This window comes from Neovison vison, chromosome 6 (assembly GCF_020171115.1).
Source record: "Neovison vison isolate M4711 chromosome 6, ASM_NN_V1, whole genome shotgun sequence".
NCBI classification, from domain to species: Eukaryota; Metazoa; Chordata; class Mammalia; order Carnivora; family Mustelidae; genus Neogale; species Neogale vison.
The window spans coordinates 55127685-55147591 of NC_058096.1; the positions used below are offsets into that span (position 1 = coordinate 55127685).

The 19907-nt window shown below is 37.8% G+C and overlaps 1 protein-coding gene across 14 annotated transcripts in view; it reads left to right on the top strand.

The window, feature by feature from the left end:
- Positions 1–19907, top strand: part of BBX (BBX high mobility group box domain containing) — a 278723-nt gene that overhangs the window by 191343 nt on the left and 67473 nt on the right. For all 14 annotated transcript variants that reach the window (XM_044251313.1, XM_044251314.1, XM_044251312.1 and 11 more), the window contains 2 exons: positions 165–360; positions 9582–9649. In XM_044251313.1, the coding sequence (XP_044107248.1) occupies positions 165–360; positions 9582–9649 (264 nt within the window). The remainder of the gene's footprint in view (positions 1–164; positions 361–9581; positions 9650–19907) is intronic.

A 19907-nucleotide genomic window follows, 5' to 3' on the forward strand; every position in this document is an offset into this window, starting at 1 on the left:
TCTAAACCCTGGGCTGAGATTATCATTCTTCTATAAGTAAAGCCACGGTAGTTATTGGAAGTATTTTTTCATTAATTATTTAATGCTAGCGGGGTGAGATACCAAGACTATTAGAGGTTTTTCAATTTGTATATTAATTAAAATCTGTTATCTATTCTTTACAGTATAAAGATGCATTTATGAAAGCAAATCCTGGCTACAAATGGTGTCCTACCACAAACAAGCCTGTGAAATCCCCAACACCCACTGTCAATCCACGAAAGAAACTATGGGCCTTCCCATCTGACTCTTCGAGAGATTTGCCAAGCCCCAAGAAAGCAAAGACTGAAGAAATGCCTCAGCTAAACTTTGGAATGGCTGGTGAGTTAAGACAGTATTTTACTTGTTCTGTTTTAAGGACAAGGCAATACATTTAGGTACTATTTTAAATAAATTATATATATATGTAATATATACATAGAGAAAAGCAAAATTTATAGCTAGTGTGAAACAGTGCAAAGATTCAGATATCTGAAAGCTTTGGAACACAACACACATAGAATGTGTATGTATGATTAAAGGAAGTATGGATCAAGTAGTAGAGTCATTATACATATATATATGAATTTCTGAAATTGACATTATGAAAGGACAGGCCAGTGATTAATTGTTCAGGGAATTTTATAACGTAAGAAATTAGCTTACACATATGTACACTCTATTAAGCTATCCCAGTAAGTATCTAAGTTATTGTACTTAAAAAGCCATAATTATGTTGATCATCTGAGGATTTGAAGCATCTAGGGCAAGAATATGAACAGTTCCATCACAAATCTGAGATGGATCTGACAGCTGTTTCATAGAAGGAATTCCCATCCACCCCCATTCCAGTATGAGCCAGGCATATTAAAAGTTCCAGATGGTCCCATTTGTTATGGGACCTTTAATACTCTTTGGGTGGTAAGGAATGCTAAAGCGTTTATTACCATGAAATAAAGTACTTATATTCATTCTGCAAATGGCTCTCTATTCCTGGCTATTGCAGTGCAGTAATCAAGAGAGAGATTTTCCAGGATAAAATTTCCAGGATGAGTTAAATGGTTCCTATTTCATTATTTAATTATAAACAAATTTTCTTGAAAATGACAGCACTGAACCATTTGCAGTATGTAGAGCCTGGGAAAGGAGGTTGAGCAATATTGTGATAACACTTTTTTTGTTTTTTAATCCAACTTTATTGAGAAATAATTGACCTACATTGTTGTATAAGTCTAGGATTTACAGATTGTTGGTTTGATTTATATATATTGTGAAATGATTATAATAGCTTCAGCTAACATCTGTCTCCTCATATATTATATATACAATAAAAAGAAAGGAAAAAAGGAAAAAAAATTTCTACTTGTGATGAGAACTTTAGAATTAACTCTCTTAACTTTCCTGTTTGTCGTACAGCAGTGTCAGCTATAGGCATTATGTTGTACATTATATCCCTAGTACTTATTTATCCTGTAAGTAGATGTTTGTGACCACCTTTCCTCCTCCTCTTCCTCCTTCCACCCTCTCTCTGCCTCTGATAATCACAAGTCTGATTTCTTTTTTTTTTTTAAAGATTCCACATATAAGTAAAATCATATAGCATTTGTCTTTCTGATTTCAGTTAGCATAATGTCTTCAGAGTACATCCTTTTTGTCACCAGTGGTTGGATTGCCTCATTTTTTGTGGCTGAATAATACCTCACTGTGTGTGTGTGTGTGGGTGTGTGTGTGTGTATGTGTGTGTGTGAGATCATGTCTTTTTTATCCATTTATTTTTTTTAAAGATTTTTATTTATTTGACATACAGAGAGAGCGAGAACAAGCAGGGGGAGCAGCAGAGGGAGGAGAAGCAGGCTCCCCACTGAGCAACGAGCCCAACGCAGGGCTTGATCCCAGGATTCTGGGATCATGACCTGAGCCGAAGGCAGATGCTTAACCAACTGAGCCACCAAGCTATCGTTTTTTTTATGCATTTATACATCAGTGTTTACAGGTTGTTTCCGTACACACATGAAATATTTTCTTGGGCCACAAAACGAGCAACAAATTCAAGAAGGCTGAAGTACCAAGTATCTTCTGACCACAGTGGCATGAAACTAGAAATTAAAAACAAGAGGAAAACTGAAGTATTCGAAAACACATAAAAATTAAACAGCACTCTATAGAACAATCAATGGATCAAAAAGAAATGAAAGGAGAAGTAAAAAGTTTCTTGAAATAAGAAAATGGAAACCTAATATATCAGAATTTGTGGGATGCAGCAAAAGCAGTTCTAAGAGGGAAGTTCATAGCAACAAGTCCTACATTAAGAAGCAAGAAATATCACAAAGAAATAACCTAACTCTCTGCCTTAAGAAACTAGATAAAGAACAGAGCTCCAGTTAGCAGAAGGGAAATAGTAAAGATTCCATTAGAAAATAAATGAAATAGAGAATAGAAAAACAAGAGAAAATGTTAACCAAACTAAGATAGTTTGTTCTTGGAAAAGATTAAAAAAAATCAACAAACCTTTAGCCAGACTAACCACAGAAAATAGATGAAGGACCCAAATCAGTCATACTATAAATGAAAAAGGAGACATTACAACTGATAGCAGGAAAATACATAGGATCATAAGAGGCTACTATGAACAACTATATGCCAACAAAGTGGACAACTAGGAGAAATGATTAGAAACCTGCAACTTAATAACATCAAATCAGTAAGAAATAGAACATCTTCCTAAATCAGTTATTAAGGTAAGTAAGGCGATTGAATTAGTAACCAAAAATTTCCCAGTGAAGACAAGCCCAGGACCAGATGGCTTAACTGGTAAATTTTACCAAACTTTTAAAGAAGAATTAACACTAGTTCTTCTCAAACTCTTACAGAAGTATCAGAGAACAGGGAGCACTCCCAAACTCATTTTACATGCCAGCATTATTCTGATATCAAAACCAGGAAGGGGGTACCTGGGTGGCTCAGTGGGTTAAAGCCTCTGCCTTCGGCTCAGGTCATGATGCTAGAGTCCTGGGATCGAGCTCCACATCGGGCTCTCTGCTCATCAGGGAGCCTGCTTCTCCCTCTCTCTCTGCCTGCCTCTCTGCTTACTTACTTATTACAAATAAATAAAATCTTTAAGTAAAAAAATAAAAACTAGGAAGGGACACTATTAGAAAAGAAAAATACAAGCCAATATCCCTGATGAATATAGATTGAGGAATTCTCAGTGAAATACTAGCAGATTAAATTCAGCAGCACATTTAAAGGATCACTCACCATGATCAAGTGGGGATTCGGGGATGGTTCAACTCATAAATAAATCATTGTGATATATCACATTAATAGAATAAAAAGAATCACGCAGTCCTCTGAGTAGATGCAGAAAAAGCATTTGACAAAATCCAATATCCATTTGTGATAAACATTCTTAACAAATTAGGAATAGAAGAAACATACCTCAACATAATAAAGGCCATATATAACAAGCCAACAGCTAACATCATATCTAATGGTGAAAGGCAGAAAGCTTTTTCTCTTAATATCAGGAATAAGACAAGGGTGTCCACTCTCACCATTCTTATTCAGGCATGATATTCTAAGTCCTAGCTAGAGCAATAGGCAAGAAAAGTAAACAAAAGAAAATAATCAGAACTGAAAAAGAAGAAATAAAATTATGTTTGTATATGAGATGACTTTATATTTGGAAAGTCATATAGACTTAACCAAGAAACTATTGGATCTAATCAGTGAATTCCGCAAAGTTGCAGGGTACAAGATTAACATAGAAAAATCAGTATCATCTCTATACACTAACAACAGATTTTCTAAAAACTAAATCGTTCCCATTTACAATAGCATCAAAACAATGAAGATAGTAATAAATTTCACTAAGGAGGTAAAATACCTTTGAAAACTGTAAGACACTGAAGAAGGAAATTAAAAAAGACACAAATAAGTGGAAAGATACCCTGTGTTCCTGGAAGAATTAAAATTGTTAATACTACCATAAGCTGTCTATAGACTGAATATAGTCCCTATCAAGATTCCAGTCACGGTTTTTACAGAAGTAGAAAAAGCACTGCTGAAATTGTATGGAACCACAGGAGACCCTGAATAGCCAAGGAAATCTGAGAAAGAAGAACAAAGCAGGTTGCCTCATACTTTCTGATTTTAAGGTATACTATAAAGCTATAGTCATTAAGACAGATGGTACTGGCATACAAAATAGAGACCAATGAAACAGAATCAAGAACCTGTAAATAACCCCAAACATACACAGTCCAAGAATTCAATAAATTCTTGGAAAAAAAGATTGTCTTTTCAATAAATGGTCCTGTGGTAATTGGATATGCACATGTAAAAAAACAAAACAAAACTGGACCCATATCTGAAACCATAACAACATGAAGTGGATTAAAGACTTAAATGTGACACCTGAGCCCATGAAAGTCCTAGAAGAAAACATAGGAATAAAGCTCTTTGACATACATTTTGGTAATAGGTTTGTTTGTTTGTTTGTTTGTTTGTTTGCTTTGATATGACATCTAAACCACAAGCAACAAAATAAAAGGTTAACAGGTGAGAGACTGCATTTCAGAGCTTCTATATGGCAAAAGCAAGCATCAACGGCGTGAAAACACAACCTACAGAATGGGAAACAATATTTTCTAACCACATATCTGAAAGAAGTTAATACCCCAAATTTGTAAGGAACTCCTACATCTCAATGGTAAAACAAAAATAAAAACAACCAAGTAAAAAATGGACAGAGGCTCTGAATAGACATTTCTCCAAAGATGTACAAAAGGCCAACCAAGCATACGAAAAGATGCTCAACATTACTAGTCATTAGGAAAATGCAAATTAAAACCATTATGAGATACTACCACTCACCTATTAGAATGAACATCATCAGAAGGACAAGCAATAGCAGGCGCTGATGAGAATATGGAGAAAAGGGAACCCTTTTGCGCTGTTGCTTGTAAATTGGTACAGCCATGAGGGGAACACAGTATGAAGGATCCTCACAAAGTTAAAAACAGAACTCTATAAATCAGTGTGTGATTTATAATGTAACAAACTATGTGGTGTTGTCAGAAATAAACGCTAAGAAATGCAGTCTGATATAATGGCAGCATTCTGAGGAAACAGTCTTTAGGTGACTGCTTTGTAGGTGTCTGTAGTAGAATTCTAGGTAAAGCAGAGAGAAACATGGGACCTGGTAAGATAGTTCCTAGATCGCACTGGCCTGAGGATCCCCCCACCCCACCCAAAATGATGCTTCTATATACCCCAGAAGAATTAAAACAGAGCTCTGTCCTTGTTTGGCTGTCATTGTACAATTTTCACTTCACCTTGGTGAACTCTCTAGACTTCCCAAATTATATCATTTGAAGTGTTTTATGATAAAATCTTTTATTGTTGGGACCATAAAAGAGTATATGGAGGATGAGCTGTCAACCGAATTCCTTCGATTACCATTTGTCTTCCATGCCTTTTTCTCCCAGTTCTAAATCAATATCAGTAGGTGTTTTTCATATAATAGCTCTTCACAAACCAATCGTAATTGTAGATAAAGCTATGAAAGCTTTGACAGCTATGAAAGATATCTGTTTTTAGCATGATTTTTGACAGTTTATTAATCTACCTTTTGGACCTACAAATTTAAATTTTAAGAACTAGACATCAACCAAGATACTGAATAGGCCAGCTTTATAGAAACAATGTTCTTTAAAGTAAAATAAAGAAGGAAAACACCTTGAGTTTGTCTCCTTATGTGAGCCTCTATGACATGGTAATCCCACAGTTAGATCTTTGTTAAGCTAGTGTATAGTAGATAACATTGTTGTGAAATTTCCAGTTGTGCCTCTTGCGGAACAATGAAAACAAATGGGTTTGCCTTTAATTAAAACATGGTGCTTACTGCAAAGGAAACAGTCAACAAAACAAAAAGCAATCCATAGAATGGGAGAAGATATTTGCAAATGACACTACAGATAAAGGGCTGATATCCAAGATCTATAAAGAACTTCTCAAACTCAGTATTCAAATAACAAGTCATAAAATGGGCAGAAGACATGAACAGACACCAAAGAAGACGTACAATGAGAAAAGAGAATTAAAGAAGACATACAGATGGCTAATAGAGACATGGAAAAATGTTCATCATCATTAACCATCCTGGGAATTAAAATCAAAACCACATTGAGATCCCACCTTACACCAATTAGAATGGCAAAGATTAACAAGACAGGAAAAACAAATGTTGAAGAGGATGTTGGGGAAAGGGTGACTCTCTTAATACTTTTGGTAGGAATACAAATTGATAATAGCCACTTTGGGAAACAGTGTGGAAGTTCCTCAAAAATTTAAAAATAGAGCTACCCTATGACCCAGCAATTGCACTACTGGGTATTTACCCCAAAGATACCGATGTAACAAAAGAAGGGCCACGTGCACCGCAGTGTTCATAGCTGCAGCAGGATCCACAATAGCCAAACTGTGGAAAGAGTTGAGATGCTCAGCAGATGAATGAATAAAGAAGTTGTGGTCCATATGTACAATGGAATATTACTCAGCCATCAGGAGGCATGAATACCCAACTTTTGCATCCACATGGATGGAACTGGAGGAAATTACGCTAAGTGAAATAAGTCAAGCAGAGAAAGTCAATTATCTTATGGTTTCACGTACTTGTGGAGCATAAGGAATAGCATGGAGGACATTAGGTAAGGGAAAGAAAGGGAAAAATGAAGGGGGGACGCCCGGGTGGCTCAGTTGGTTAAGCAGCTGCCTTCGGCTCAGGTCAAGATCCCAGCGTTCTGGGATCAAGTTCCACATCGGGCTCCTTGCTTGACGGGGAGCCTGTTTCTCCCTCTGCCTCTGCTGCCACTCTGCCTGCCTGTGCTCGCTCACTTGCTCGTGCTCTCTCTCTCTTTCTGGCAAATAAATAAATAAAATCTTAAAAAAAAAAAAAAATGAAAGGGGTGGAAATCAGGAGGGGATAAGCCATGAGAGACTATGGACTCCAGGAATCGAACTAGGGTTTTAGAGTAGAGGGGTGTGGAGGGATGGGTTAGCCTGGTGATGGGTATTAAAGAGGGAACTGTTGCATAGAGTCCTAGGTGTTATATGCAAACAATGAAGCATGGAACACTACATCAATGTAGTACTTACTACGTACTAATTACTTACATACTAATGATGTACTGTAGGGTGACTAACAATTAAAAAACAAATAACATGGTGCTTAGCTGTTTGAATCTAGGGGATTCCTCCTAGGGCCTTTAGAGGACAGTGTAAGCTTTTCCTCAACATGGAATCTTTTGTTTTTCTAGTAGTCCTTGTCACATGACATTATGCTGTTTTGAATAATCCCAAATTAAACGTATGATTTCCAAGAAGGGAAAGTTGTGTAGAATTTAGTTTATTACAGGTCTTGGTAAAGAGAAAGCAAAGCATGCTATATGCATATATTTGATGTTTCTAGGTAACATTGTGTGAGTATGAATTAATTCAAAGGATGATGATTACTTTTTGGTCTGTGTTTTACTGTCTATACAGCAAACTTCTTGCAAAATCACATTGATACATAACAACTAATCACATTAGTCATGTAAGCATGTTCCTATTTTACTTTAAAATTTGAACCAACACATTTTTATTTCTATTAGAAACCAACATCCAGTCCTCCTGATCTCTAGAATGACCACAGTAAAATTTAGCTACCCCTAGAACCAAACTAAAATTTTTACTTTCTGCTAAATTAATTTACCCCTGATTTTAATTTTAAATAGATTTGTGTGTATTTTAAAAAACATAGTTGTTCTTAAACTTCACATTTAATTAAAGGTGGAATTTTTTTTTAAAGATTTTATTTATTTATTTGACAGAGAGAAATCACAAGTAGGCAGAGAGGCAGGCAGAGAGAGAGAGAGGGAAGCAGGCTCCCCGCCGAGCAGAGAGCCCGAAGCGGGACTCGATCCCAGGACCCTGAGATCATGACCTGAGCCGAAGGCAGCGGCTTAACCCACTGAGCCACCCAGGTGCCAACAACAAAGAGCCTTACTTCATCACAACAACCATTCATCACAACAGAGTTCCCGTGTATTCCATATATGGCATCTTTCTCTGGGGCTGCTTTCCAACATGAAGCTGTTTTCCTGACCACCTGATCTTTGGGTGATCTGTGTTCCCCTCTAATAACCTCTTCTTTTCTCTTTCTTTCTTCCTTTCCTTTTCTTTCTTTTCTTTCCTTTCTGTTCTTTCCTTTCCTCTCCTTCCTTCTTAACAACTTCAGATTCTTTTTTCAATTTTTTAAGACAAATTTTGACTGTATGTAAGAAGTGATCAGAATGGCTTTGTGAGGGGCACCTGGGTGGCTCAGTGGGTTAGGCCGCTGCCTTGGGCTCAGGTCATGATCCCAGGGTCCTTGGATTGAGTTCTGTGTCGGGCTCTCTGCTCAGCAGGGAGCCTGCTTCCCCCTCTCTCTCTGCCTGCTTCTCCGTCTACTTGTGATCTCTCTGTCAAATAAATAAATAAAAATCTTAAAAAAAAAAAAGAATGGCTTTGTGAGTTAAGACAGATCTTTCCAAACATATACCTAAGGTCCTATTTTTAAATAAAAAAGAGAAAACCCCTCTGTGTCAACAGAGGGCAACAGGCAACAGTATTCCTGATTCTCACTTTAATTGAGGAGAGATTCCTAAAAATAAAAATGCATTTATGTATGATCTATATGCTCAAGGACAGTCAGTGAGTTAGGCACTGCCATATATGTTCTTTCAGTGCAGATCTGAAATTTAATTTGCTTAATACAACCTTAAGGAATATAGGTTTCTTTCTCTAATACTTGTTTAATCATAACCCTTGGTTGTAGATTTACCACTTTGCTGGTTTTATTTTCTCTCTTTGTTTCTGTTGATTATTGAAGGAATGAAAACCAAGGCCTTTGGTAATATAAAAAGGATTCACTTCAAATGAAAAAGTATTTTGGGGAAGCACCTGACTATACCCCTAAGATTGAAAATATCAAAAATACACCACTCTCTAATTTAAATTTGTTTTTGAAAGTTTTAAAGATTACTTGAACAAAGCCCCCGAGATTTTGGAAGACTTTTATAATTTTTTTTTTTTTAAATAAAGTTTCTCATATAGCCTGGTACTTTTTATTAGCCCTCATTTTACATGGTAGAAATAACAATTTGAGAATAACAAACTCAAACTTCTTAGACATCAAGCATAAGTACTCTTGTTTAAAAAGAAAAAAATCCTTTGAAACCACTCTCCCCCCAATTCAGTAAAGCAAGAATCACATTAGGAGATAATTCATATTATAAATAGCTGTGGTATTGAAGAAAGTGTTATTTGAAACGGTGAGACAATAGGCTCACCAAAATATGAGTACTTAAGCACATATATGCAAGATTATTGCTATAATGAAGAGTTTTGAAAGTTTTCTATAACAAGTTCTGTAGGGTTCTATTTTATTTTGAGTCTTTGTTAGTAGTCCTTTTTGACTCTGTGTGGATATATGTACTTTATGCTTGTAAATCGATGATTTATTTGTTTTTGACTTTCAGATCCTACTCAAATGGGAGGCCTGAGCATGCTGCTTTTAGCTGGAGAACATGCTCTTGGGACACCGGAGGTAAGCTGGTCCTCATTCCTGCCCACTCTGCTCACACTGAGGCTTGAAAACACAGACATTTGCATTTTTATGCTCTCAGTTCTATAGTTTTTCTGTTTACAGCTCATAAGCAAACTTTATCTTTCTTTTTGTTTGTTTGTTTTGGTCACGATCTGTATGTGCTTTATATTGTGCCTTGAGTAGAGCAGAAGTGGTGTAAATAAACCCAAGAGGACGCAAATTAAGAGATCAGGTGCAGATTTTTGTCGTTTTTTGAACCTAAGAGAGAGAAATGGAATGTACAGATAATTAGCATTTGCCACAATTGTGTCATGGTTCTGTAGGGTGGGTCCTCTCATTCATTCCCTCTATTCATAATGTATCCTGCTTTTGTGACGTTCTCTTACAGACTTTGGCTAGTGAAAAGATGAGAGTTTAACTGTCAAGTCTTTCTGGTACCTGAATAAATCCAAACTCTTGTTTTTGAAACATGGCATTCCAAGATTGTTTTATTCTTTAAAATGGAAAATGAAAAGGACCCAGGCCCTCATGACGTTGGTTTTATGAGATCTCTTCTTCTTTGTGGTTATTGGGCTGCTTTTACAAAACATTTTTAGGTATGGTTTGATGGGCAGGTCATAACAGTTAACCGTGCATATTTTGCATTTGTGGAATTTCTCTCTTTTCCAGACCTATTTAACAGAGGCCAGACAAATTAACCTCAGGTCATGCTATTTTACCACACTCAGGTACTTGAGAATGAGACTTTTGAGTCCCAACCAGAGCCACTATTTATGTCCAAATAGCAGTCAGCTCAATTCTACTTTTTTTTTGAAGTTCTGAATATGCCCTACAGAGTACAGTTGACTCTTAATTTAAATAGGGATTTTCACGGTACCATGTAAGATAATTCTATCACAGAGGCTTTTATTATATGTAGTTCACATTTGGGATCCATAGTAGTTGACTATATATTTAACATAATTCTTTTGATTCCATTTGGTTCGGTGTAGCAAAAGAATGTGTGTAAACTGGTATACTCGGAGTTGTTTACATTGTACTAATCTTTAGCCGAGAAAAATAAACATGTCACTTTGTACCTTTGCATACTTATTATTCAGCGTGTTTTTACTTCCTAACACAATAGAATTCTCGGAAACCATTTCGCTTTCTAACACATGGCTGCCTGATAGCAATCAGAATGACTCTCACTTAGGTATAGAGTATCACAAGCATGTTCCAAAAGGTGAATGTTGGAATAATAATGCACACTTGACCTTTTCAACACAGCGTGACTCATGATTTCCAAGAATGTAATGTGTTGTGAGAGTCAGCATCATCTTTTCTAACAGATTATACTATAATGGTGTTTTCTTCCCAGCTTCTGTTAACATTCTTTCTAACTTCATGGAACACATGCAAATAAATAAATAAATATTTGTAAAACTTAGATAGAAAAAAATGTTAGTCAAAGAAAAAACTGCCCCCTGCCCCACAACCCCTGCCTTTGCTTAAAGTCTACTTCCTGGGCTTTCTTCAGGGAGAAGATCTCCCTTTTAAGAACAGCAGGTTTTTTACACAAGTAATTTAAACAGTGGTCAACTTTTTATTTCTGAGGAAGGGGAACTGTTTTGAGAATTCTGGAGCAAAAGTAGTTTATAAAGGTAAAGTACTTAAAGAAGGACACCATGTAGGAAAAGGGAATCTTTGCTAGGGAAGAAGTTGCCAGCCATTTGGTCTTGAAGAACCACTTCTAAGAATATAGCTCCTTCTTGCTTCCTACTTCTCATCTCAGAGGTATATTTAGGTCACTGCTCTTGAGATACTGAAACATTAAAGCAGTGAGTGTTGTACAAAATTAACCTGTGTCTAAATATGGTTCATTTTGAGAGCTCATATTGCAGATATCATCAGTAGACTTCATTTAGCATCTGTTTTCCCTGCAAAATCTTCTCATTCCAGATATGTAAACATGGTTGTAGAATGGTAGGGGCCCAGATACATAGGCAGATGATGAACAATAAATATGTACTTAGAGTTTCCTAAGAAAATTATCAGGGTAATAAGATAAGGAGAGAGTGTTAGAGAAGTTTCATGCTGCTGACATTTGGAACAATTACTGTGGTATGTGTTTATGCTATTAGGTAGGACCAGTCAAATAAAGTGACATTTTACAAAAATTCGGCCACGAATTATGAAAAAGTCATAACGGCTTTTTAAAATGCCATTGCAGAATTCTTATTCTGAAATACTATTCTTAAAGGGAAGAGATTTTCCTTTGTTCATTAACCTGAAACCCCTAACTACATAGAAAAAAATCCTCAGAAGTCTGTATTTTTAAATGTAGAAATTTTAATATAGGTAATAGTTTTTTAAAAAAAATTCTAGAAGGCATATAGGCTTGCTGTAAATAATAACTTTTCAGATTAATATATCTGAATATATTCTAATATCTAAAGTAATAAAATTCCAGATTGAAAGCTTCTTTGGCCTGTAATTGTACCTGGATCTCCCTAACGTGCTCTTAAGAGTTTTTAGAGAGAAATCGTAGGTTCTTGAGCTATCAGTGGGGAAGTAATGACAAAGAAAATGTTTGAGTTGTCTTTTTCCTGAATCTTCTGATCAATTCTGATTTTGCCATAATAAGTTTGTGGCATTATTAGGTGTACATTTGCACATACTGCTATTGTTGAGGCAGGCTTAGTTTTCAGTTGTGCTGCCTTTTTCTCTGATTAATAAAAAGGCTGAAATTTGTATTTACAGTTTGGTTCTTTTGTTTTTCACATAAATGATTAGCCGTGTGTTTCCTTTATTTCCAGGGTACGTTGAAATGCATTAATATTTTTAAAAACTGCTTGTCATTCACTTATGGATGAGGAAGCAAAATATATGAACTAGCAGGACAGACCTAAAGGAGTGACCCTCCTCCCCGCCACAGGCTCAACATGCCACACTAAGCTGGCCTCTGTTGAAATTTGGTGAAATGTAAGCATGGAAGTCTCCCTAACAAATACCTCTTAATAGTGAGGGAAACAGAAAGAATGTTACCAATGAGCATCAGATTTTTGCAAAGATAGTTAAATCAGAAGCCAAATGGAAGTTGTTTAGTCAATAAAATACCGTATACGGATCAGCTGAGAATAGGCCTGCAGAGGGCTACAGAGGACGTGAGAGGCAATCTGTTCAGCATTCCCGTCAGACTCTGGGAAGAGCAAAAGAGAAGGCCGTTATATAAAGAGAGGTAGGCCCTTACATTTTATATCAGAGAGTTATTATCTAAAGATGAAAAGGCAGTGAATGCAGTTTATAATATCCGATCTCGGGTTTGTAGAAGTGCTCTCCAATACTAAAAATAGTCTATACTATTATATGTGTTACTTTAATAAAAATGCAAAGCTTAATAAAATTTAAGGAATAAAGGCCAGGAGTGCTGCGTTTCAAGGAGTGTGTAGGGACTGAAGTCCACACGTAATACAGAGAACAGCATGGATCCGTATTGGAAAGGACCACACTCCATATCCGGCCTGAGTCAGGGCCAGAAAGTCCTGAGTAGGACAGAAGGAAGGGTGGTTTGGGGACTAAAAGAAAATGTAGTAAGTTAGGGAGAGTAATCCTAGCTGCTGAGAAGGTTTGAGGCATCAGTATCTATTTAGTTGTAATGGAAGGCAAACTTTCAAATGTGTGGGAAGTGTATTGGAGGTTAAGTCTGTGATTTTACAATGCCTAGTTCTTTTGTTGGAACCAAAAAATAAGACAGTAGAGTCCTTCATCCTGTAAAATGGAGGTAATAATAATACCCACTTGGGGTGGTGCCTGGGTGGCTCAGTGGGTTAAAGCCTCTGCCTTCCGGTCAGGTCCTGATCCCAGGGTCCTGTTGGGCTCTCTGCTCAACAGGAAATCTGCTTTCCTTCCTCTCTCTCTCTTTCTGCCTGCCTCTCTGCCTACTTGTGATCTCTGTCAAATAAATAAAATCTTAAAAAAAAAAAAAAAAATACCCACTTGCCTCTAACTCCCAAGACACCTGTGAAGATTCATTAAGTAAAACCTGTAAGGCAGTTTCACCTCTCCTGAAGAGCATTCTTGCAGGTACCTGGTGTTATTAACCTATGTTATTCTAGGCATTTCATACATAACTTGAAAGCTTAAATTCTACAAGGCATCAGTCCTACAGGATTTCGTTTTCGTTACTGGCATGGCACCATGTGCACACACACACATGCGCACACACACATGCAGGGCTCCTTGTCCATTGATAACTGGTAGGAAATTGCAGTTATAATTTATTCTCAATCACGAGGTGCTCGAGAAGGAGACAACTTTTTAATACGTGGTAGAAATTACTGGGTAGGAAGTATGACTTAAGCAGAGTAGCTGAGTTAGCATAAAAAGTTTGTGGAGAAGATGCTTGCAAATGATGGTAACTTCCATTATCAGGGGACTAGACAGTTTGTATGTAAGAAGTGAACAGTGTAGTAACTGTGTGCCATCTTTTCACATGTTGAGTCACATGGCAAGTATTTACCTAATGCTTACTATGTGCCAGTCCCATCAGAGAACAAACCCAGACATGAATCTGGGCCGTCATGGAGCTCATGGTGTAGTGAGGTACAGGGTTTTATATACAGCAAATTCTTCACATACTTCTGACTTCAAAGGAGATTTCACTGATTTTGTTGATCACCATCTGCCTGTTCAAAAGTAAAACAGTTCATATATCCAAATTTCCATATGATTGAAACTTGAAAATTAAATACTAAAAATTCAATATATTTTGTTTCATGTTCATAACATCAATCTCACTTCCTCCAGGGAGCCCTTCCTGATTAGGTGAGCCAAATTTGATTCCTCTTGTTCCTGATCGTTGCTTTTACTGTCAGTGTTATGCATTATAGCTCTTGATTATGTTTAGTTTTGTTCTTTATTATAAATTCTATAATAAAAGTCTTTAAATTTTTTTTCTCATTGTATACAATGTGTAAGTCTTGATTCATCCAGAAGATGTTAAGCAACTTGAGGTCAGGAACATTGAATTAAACTGCAGGGCTCCTTACTTGCTTGTGGAGTAGTCACTGAACTATCATTTATTGAGTACTTCCTTCATTCCTGGTATCATTCTGAAATGCATTACCGAAGAGTAACTCTTGATCTCCACAACAACTCTGTGAGTTAAGTCTTCCTGCTTCACAGGTAAACATTAAGCCATTAAGTGAGGAAGTGGAAGCAGAGAAGGGCTAAATAACTTTCTCAAAGTTATTTTGAAGTGCAGACCTGGGATTTGAACCCGGAGGACTGGGTTCAGTTTCCATGCGGTATCCGGGGCCTTTATGGTTCATCCTCCACCCAGCCAATATACAGCAAATTCTTGGTTTCTTCTTCTTTCTTCTGTGGCGCACCATGCTGGAGCTTTATAGGGTCGTTTCGTGAATGCTTTCTGGATCAGGCACTGTGCTAAGCACTTCCATGGATTATTTCATTTCATCCTCCAGCAAGCCCTTTGAGGTTGGTGTATTATTATTTATTATTATCCCCTTTGGGGATAATCTGTCTAGGCTAAAGAGATTGCATAGCCTCTCCAAGATCATAGTGTGATAAAGTCATAGTGTCAGGATTTACCTAGTCAGTCAGGTTTCCAGGCAACAGTAGGTTATAAGCAATTAAGGTTTTGTGGAGTCAAAAGTCTCAGATGGATTCTTGACTATCGTTGGCTCTCCCAACCCTCATGTTGTTCAAAAATCCATTGTATTTGTTAAATGAATGAAAGATTATGTCCATGTTTTACACACTGAGTTTTAAGTTTAAAACAAACATTCTGATAAAATTAAAATTCACATGTCTTTATTATAATTTTTGACATAAGTGAACCAGGGGAAATTATTTTTCCACTGGTTGGTACATTTGAGCCTGTTTGATATGTGCCTCCTTAGGCTATTACTAATTTGTCTATTCCACTGTGCTTAAATGCACTGAATTCTCTACCCCTGTCCCCCCAAACTCTTACCCTGTCCCATCAAAGCTTTCATTTCCTTACCACGTTTTTTTAATTTCTAAACCTATCTCATGAGGAAATATCCTAGATTTACATTTTCTATTACTTGCTTCCTGGGTGAAATCACTGCCCACTTTGACAACTGCTGGCTAGCCCCGCCTCGTTCACATATCAGCAGCCTGGGGCTCCGGGCTCAGGGAATCCAGTCCTTTTGCCCAGCTTGACTGACAGGCATCTGTCCTTGCTGAGTGTCCAGGTTGGTGCTCCAGACAGTGCTGAACTTGCATGGGCTCTTCAGTCTCTCTGAGATGGTTGGAAGGGGTGGCAGGGAAGATGGGCCGCACAAGAGCTGGGACAGAAAGAGAAGTGTGGAGGACTAGAGGACAGACGAGAAGGGGGTGGTTGCTGCTGTGCTGTGTGGCTGAGAACTTGTTCTGCACGCCGTTGCGTTCTGTCTCCGCATTGCCCCGGGAAGAAGGCAGAGTGCCGGTGTTACCTACTTTGTCACATGAGGAACCGGAAGCAGGAGCGTGCTGTGATTTGTCTCAGCTACCATGGCAGGTACTTGTAGACGTGGCCAGGAGCCCCTTCTGGACTCCTACTAGTGCTCTACTGCGTGGCTTAGAATGATGGGAGAACTTCACTCAGGTGCAGCAGGTGTCACCCCGGTAGCCCTGGGGTCATGAGGCGAACCCCGGACTTCTGTTCCTTTCAGCCGGAGGCCGTGTGCTCTCCTGGTTTGGGAGCATGCGATTCTGTGCCGGGTTATTTGGTGATGCTCCCCAGGGTAGCTCAGTACTCTGCCCAGCGGTGGCTGGGTCCTGGTGTCAGCTAGCCAAGTGCTGTGCTTCCGCACTCCGATTCTCTCTGACCTAATTTAAGTTTAATTAAGGGTGGCTTTATTTTAATCCTTAAAAACATTTTGAAGGACTAACTTGGATGTAATATGCTTACATTTAATTCACCTGTGTTTAAGCACAAGTCCATTTCAGAGCTTCATTTAACATCTCCTATTAAATGCAAATTAAATGATCACTCAGGTACTCTGTTAGAGAAGAATACTTGGCAAAAGCTGCCAATTGTAGGAAAGGGTGGGGAAGGCTGAACAGGAGTGAGAATCAGTTCCCTGGCCCTGGGCATCATGAGGGATCTTTACCCTTGAACTCTGAAACAGAATCCTCTTCTCCCTAACTCTCTCCTCCCACCGAAGACAACTGCCCTGTGCATGTGTGCCTTCCCTTCCCCCATCCTGAAACCCTTTCAGTGAAAGGCTTTCACTGATTTTAGAAATCCTGGCCCTGTCTAAACCATTTCCCTCAGCCCTGATGTCCTTCCAGGCAATTACTGGGGCCTGGCAAATACCATCTCTGATTTAATTGGGGCCCCACATCTCAGTTGGTTTATTTTTTTAACCTTCTAATTGGTCTCCTGCCTCCAGTCACTTCTCAGCCAAGGTCATCCTGCACTCCACTGACAGAATTATCTAACTACCTATCTCTCATCATGCTGCTCCTCTGAGTGAAAACCTTGGCTAGCTCCCCATTGCCTTCAGCCTAATTTTCAAACTTTGTAACAGAGAATTCAGATTTCTCTCAGTTTGATTCATCTCCCACTACACTCCAGGCTTCTACTCTTCGTCCGCACTGAGAAAGTCATTGTTTCTCAGCACACAGGGCACCTGCTTCCATACATTTCCTCCTGCTGGTACCACATCATTTGCACAATTCTGGTGTCTTCTCCTAGGCATATCTTAGATGTTACTGTCTTAATAACTTCTGCTTATCCCAGAAGGAGTGAAAGCTACCGTACTCTGTCCTCAGAGGTCTTACCCTGCCACTGTGTTCTGCCACCATGCACTTACATCTTAATGTGTAGCTGTCCCCCACACTTGGATTATAAGCCACTTAAGGGCCAGACACTTTGCCTTAGTTATCATTTCATTCCCCAGCACATAATGCATACAGGTGGAATGTAAGCTTCTTAAAAGCAGTACGCAGTTTTGTGACTGGCACATAGTGGGTTTTTATTGAGTATTTGTTGAAGGAGTTGAGTATCAACAAATGTTTGAAATAGCCAGGACAGAACCTGTATGGCTCAAATGAAACCAATGCACCCTTTTTGTTGACTGTGTTTATCCAAATCCAACTGCGGGCCGGCTGCAGTCTTCCACCTTGTGAGGGAGGAAATACCTAGCTTTCCAAAGCACTTCTCCTGCGTCTCACTAGTGTGATCTTGTTTGATATCAGGAGGCGGGATCACATTTCTGTATCTTCTGTTTGCATGATGTCAGGTGTACTTGTGGGAAAAGATGCTACTTTGTTGTAATCTTAATTAGGCTAATAATAACTCTTTCTTGGTTATTGAGAATTATGGCTAAATCAAAGGGAAGTTTGGATTTAAGGACATTAACAAAACTTTGCTTTTAAGAATCCCCTTAGCTGTTTCTTACTTGAGCAGATAGCTACACCTAGTGGCTTTATCAATTATTTCAGAGACTCTAGGAAAAGCTTTTGGGGTTTTTTTCCTCCCTTTATTTAACCTCTGCTTATTTGGTGTCTTTTCTTTCCTCTTAATGAATGAAGTGGTATCTTTGACTCATATATTCTCTTACATTTAGAAAGTATGCTGGCCCCAGCATAGGAATGGAGATTGAGGAATTGATGTTTATCCATAAAATGCAAATCCCCATATAAGAAGTAATTTGGAGTACCATTAATACAAATAGCAAGGTGATAAGGTCTGGGACCCTCTGACTAGTACTTAAATAGGAGCCTTGTGTGCAAAATACTCTCTTACTTTTATGTGGATATAATCCCAGATTTCTTTCACAAATGTGTATATTTACCAGTATATGCACAAATGTACACCTCTGCCTTGGATGCCTTATTTGTCAAGCATACAAGAATGAATTTCTACATGCATACATTTTCCGTGTCATTGAGCCATATTTACATTTTGAGATTTCTGATGGAAATATGCCTAGCATGTATCACACGCATTTCTGCCTTTTAATAAAACCTATATTTTATAATTATTCTTATCTTGACAACTTAGAACCATAGTTATAAATATTAATTACTTGAGTCAACTGAAGTCTTCAGGAGAAACTTTGAGACTCTTTGCTCTACTTTAATTTCTTTTAGATAGACCACAGTGCTTTACAAAACATTTGTGTCTGTTGTTTGCAGTTTTTTCTGTCCTCTCCCTGCCTTTGCTGCTGGCATTGGGTCTTTTGTTGTTGTTTGTTTCTTGTTTTGTTTTTGCCACCCTCTTCCTATTATCCCCACTCAAGGCCCCTTATCATTTTGGCTTCAATTTCTGCTATGGACTAGAGGTAACCACATATCTAGTAGGATCCCAGTTCTCCTGGCTCCTGAATTTGTGATGTTTACACCAAAAATATATGCTAAATCCACAGTGTCTTAAACTTATGGGTAAAGTTAAAGGTTACTGGATTTTGAGAGACATCTTTGAGATGCATAGCTTAGTGATTCTGTTCTGCTATTTTAACCATTGGTCAGTCTTTGTTGTGGGATTCCTGGCCAGGTCATTGAGATTTCTTTGTTTCTACACACACACAGAATCAAGGCAGTTAACAGATACTCACTGTACATCTGCTGTGTATCTGGTATGTGGTGAGCACAAACATGCATATGTAGACTTCCTTGATTTCGTAGCCCAATTAATATAATGTGTGGAGGATTACAGTTGCCTTGATAATTACTTACATTTGAATTCTCTATTCAGATAGAAAGTTGTATTGATGACCATCCATTTTAATGATTTGCAGAAGGTCTCATTTAACTTTAAAATTTTGTGACTTGTGTAGTTATGGCCAAATAATCTATAAACAGTACTTGAAGAGAGAGTTGACTTTTCTTCTTATAGTTCATATGAACTCTAAGCCATAGGGTAACTAATCTTCTCATAACTGGTAACTTTATCATGTATGCTGAAATAGCTATCTGAAGTAAGAATTTATATAATACAGACTTTATGCAGTTTAGCTACCCTAAATATATTTGATTCCAACTATCTTTTGTAGATTGTCACATGTGCAATCTATATTACTAAGTTATAAGACACTTCGTAATTTTAATTTAATCCTAGGCTTGATTTTTAAAAAATTATTGATTATTTACCAAGATATCTGGAGCTACACATAAATGATTTCTTTATAAACCAAGATAGTATTGATTTTTCTTCATCATTCCTAGATAAAGCTGTATTTTGTTCAAGTACTCCTTTCAGTGAAGGAATCCTTTGTGGCTAGTAATTTCAGAGTTCGTTGGC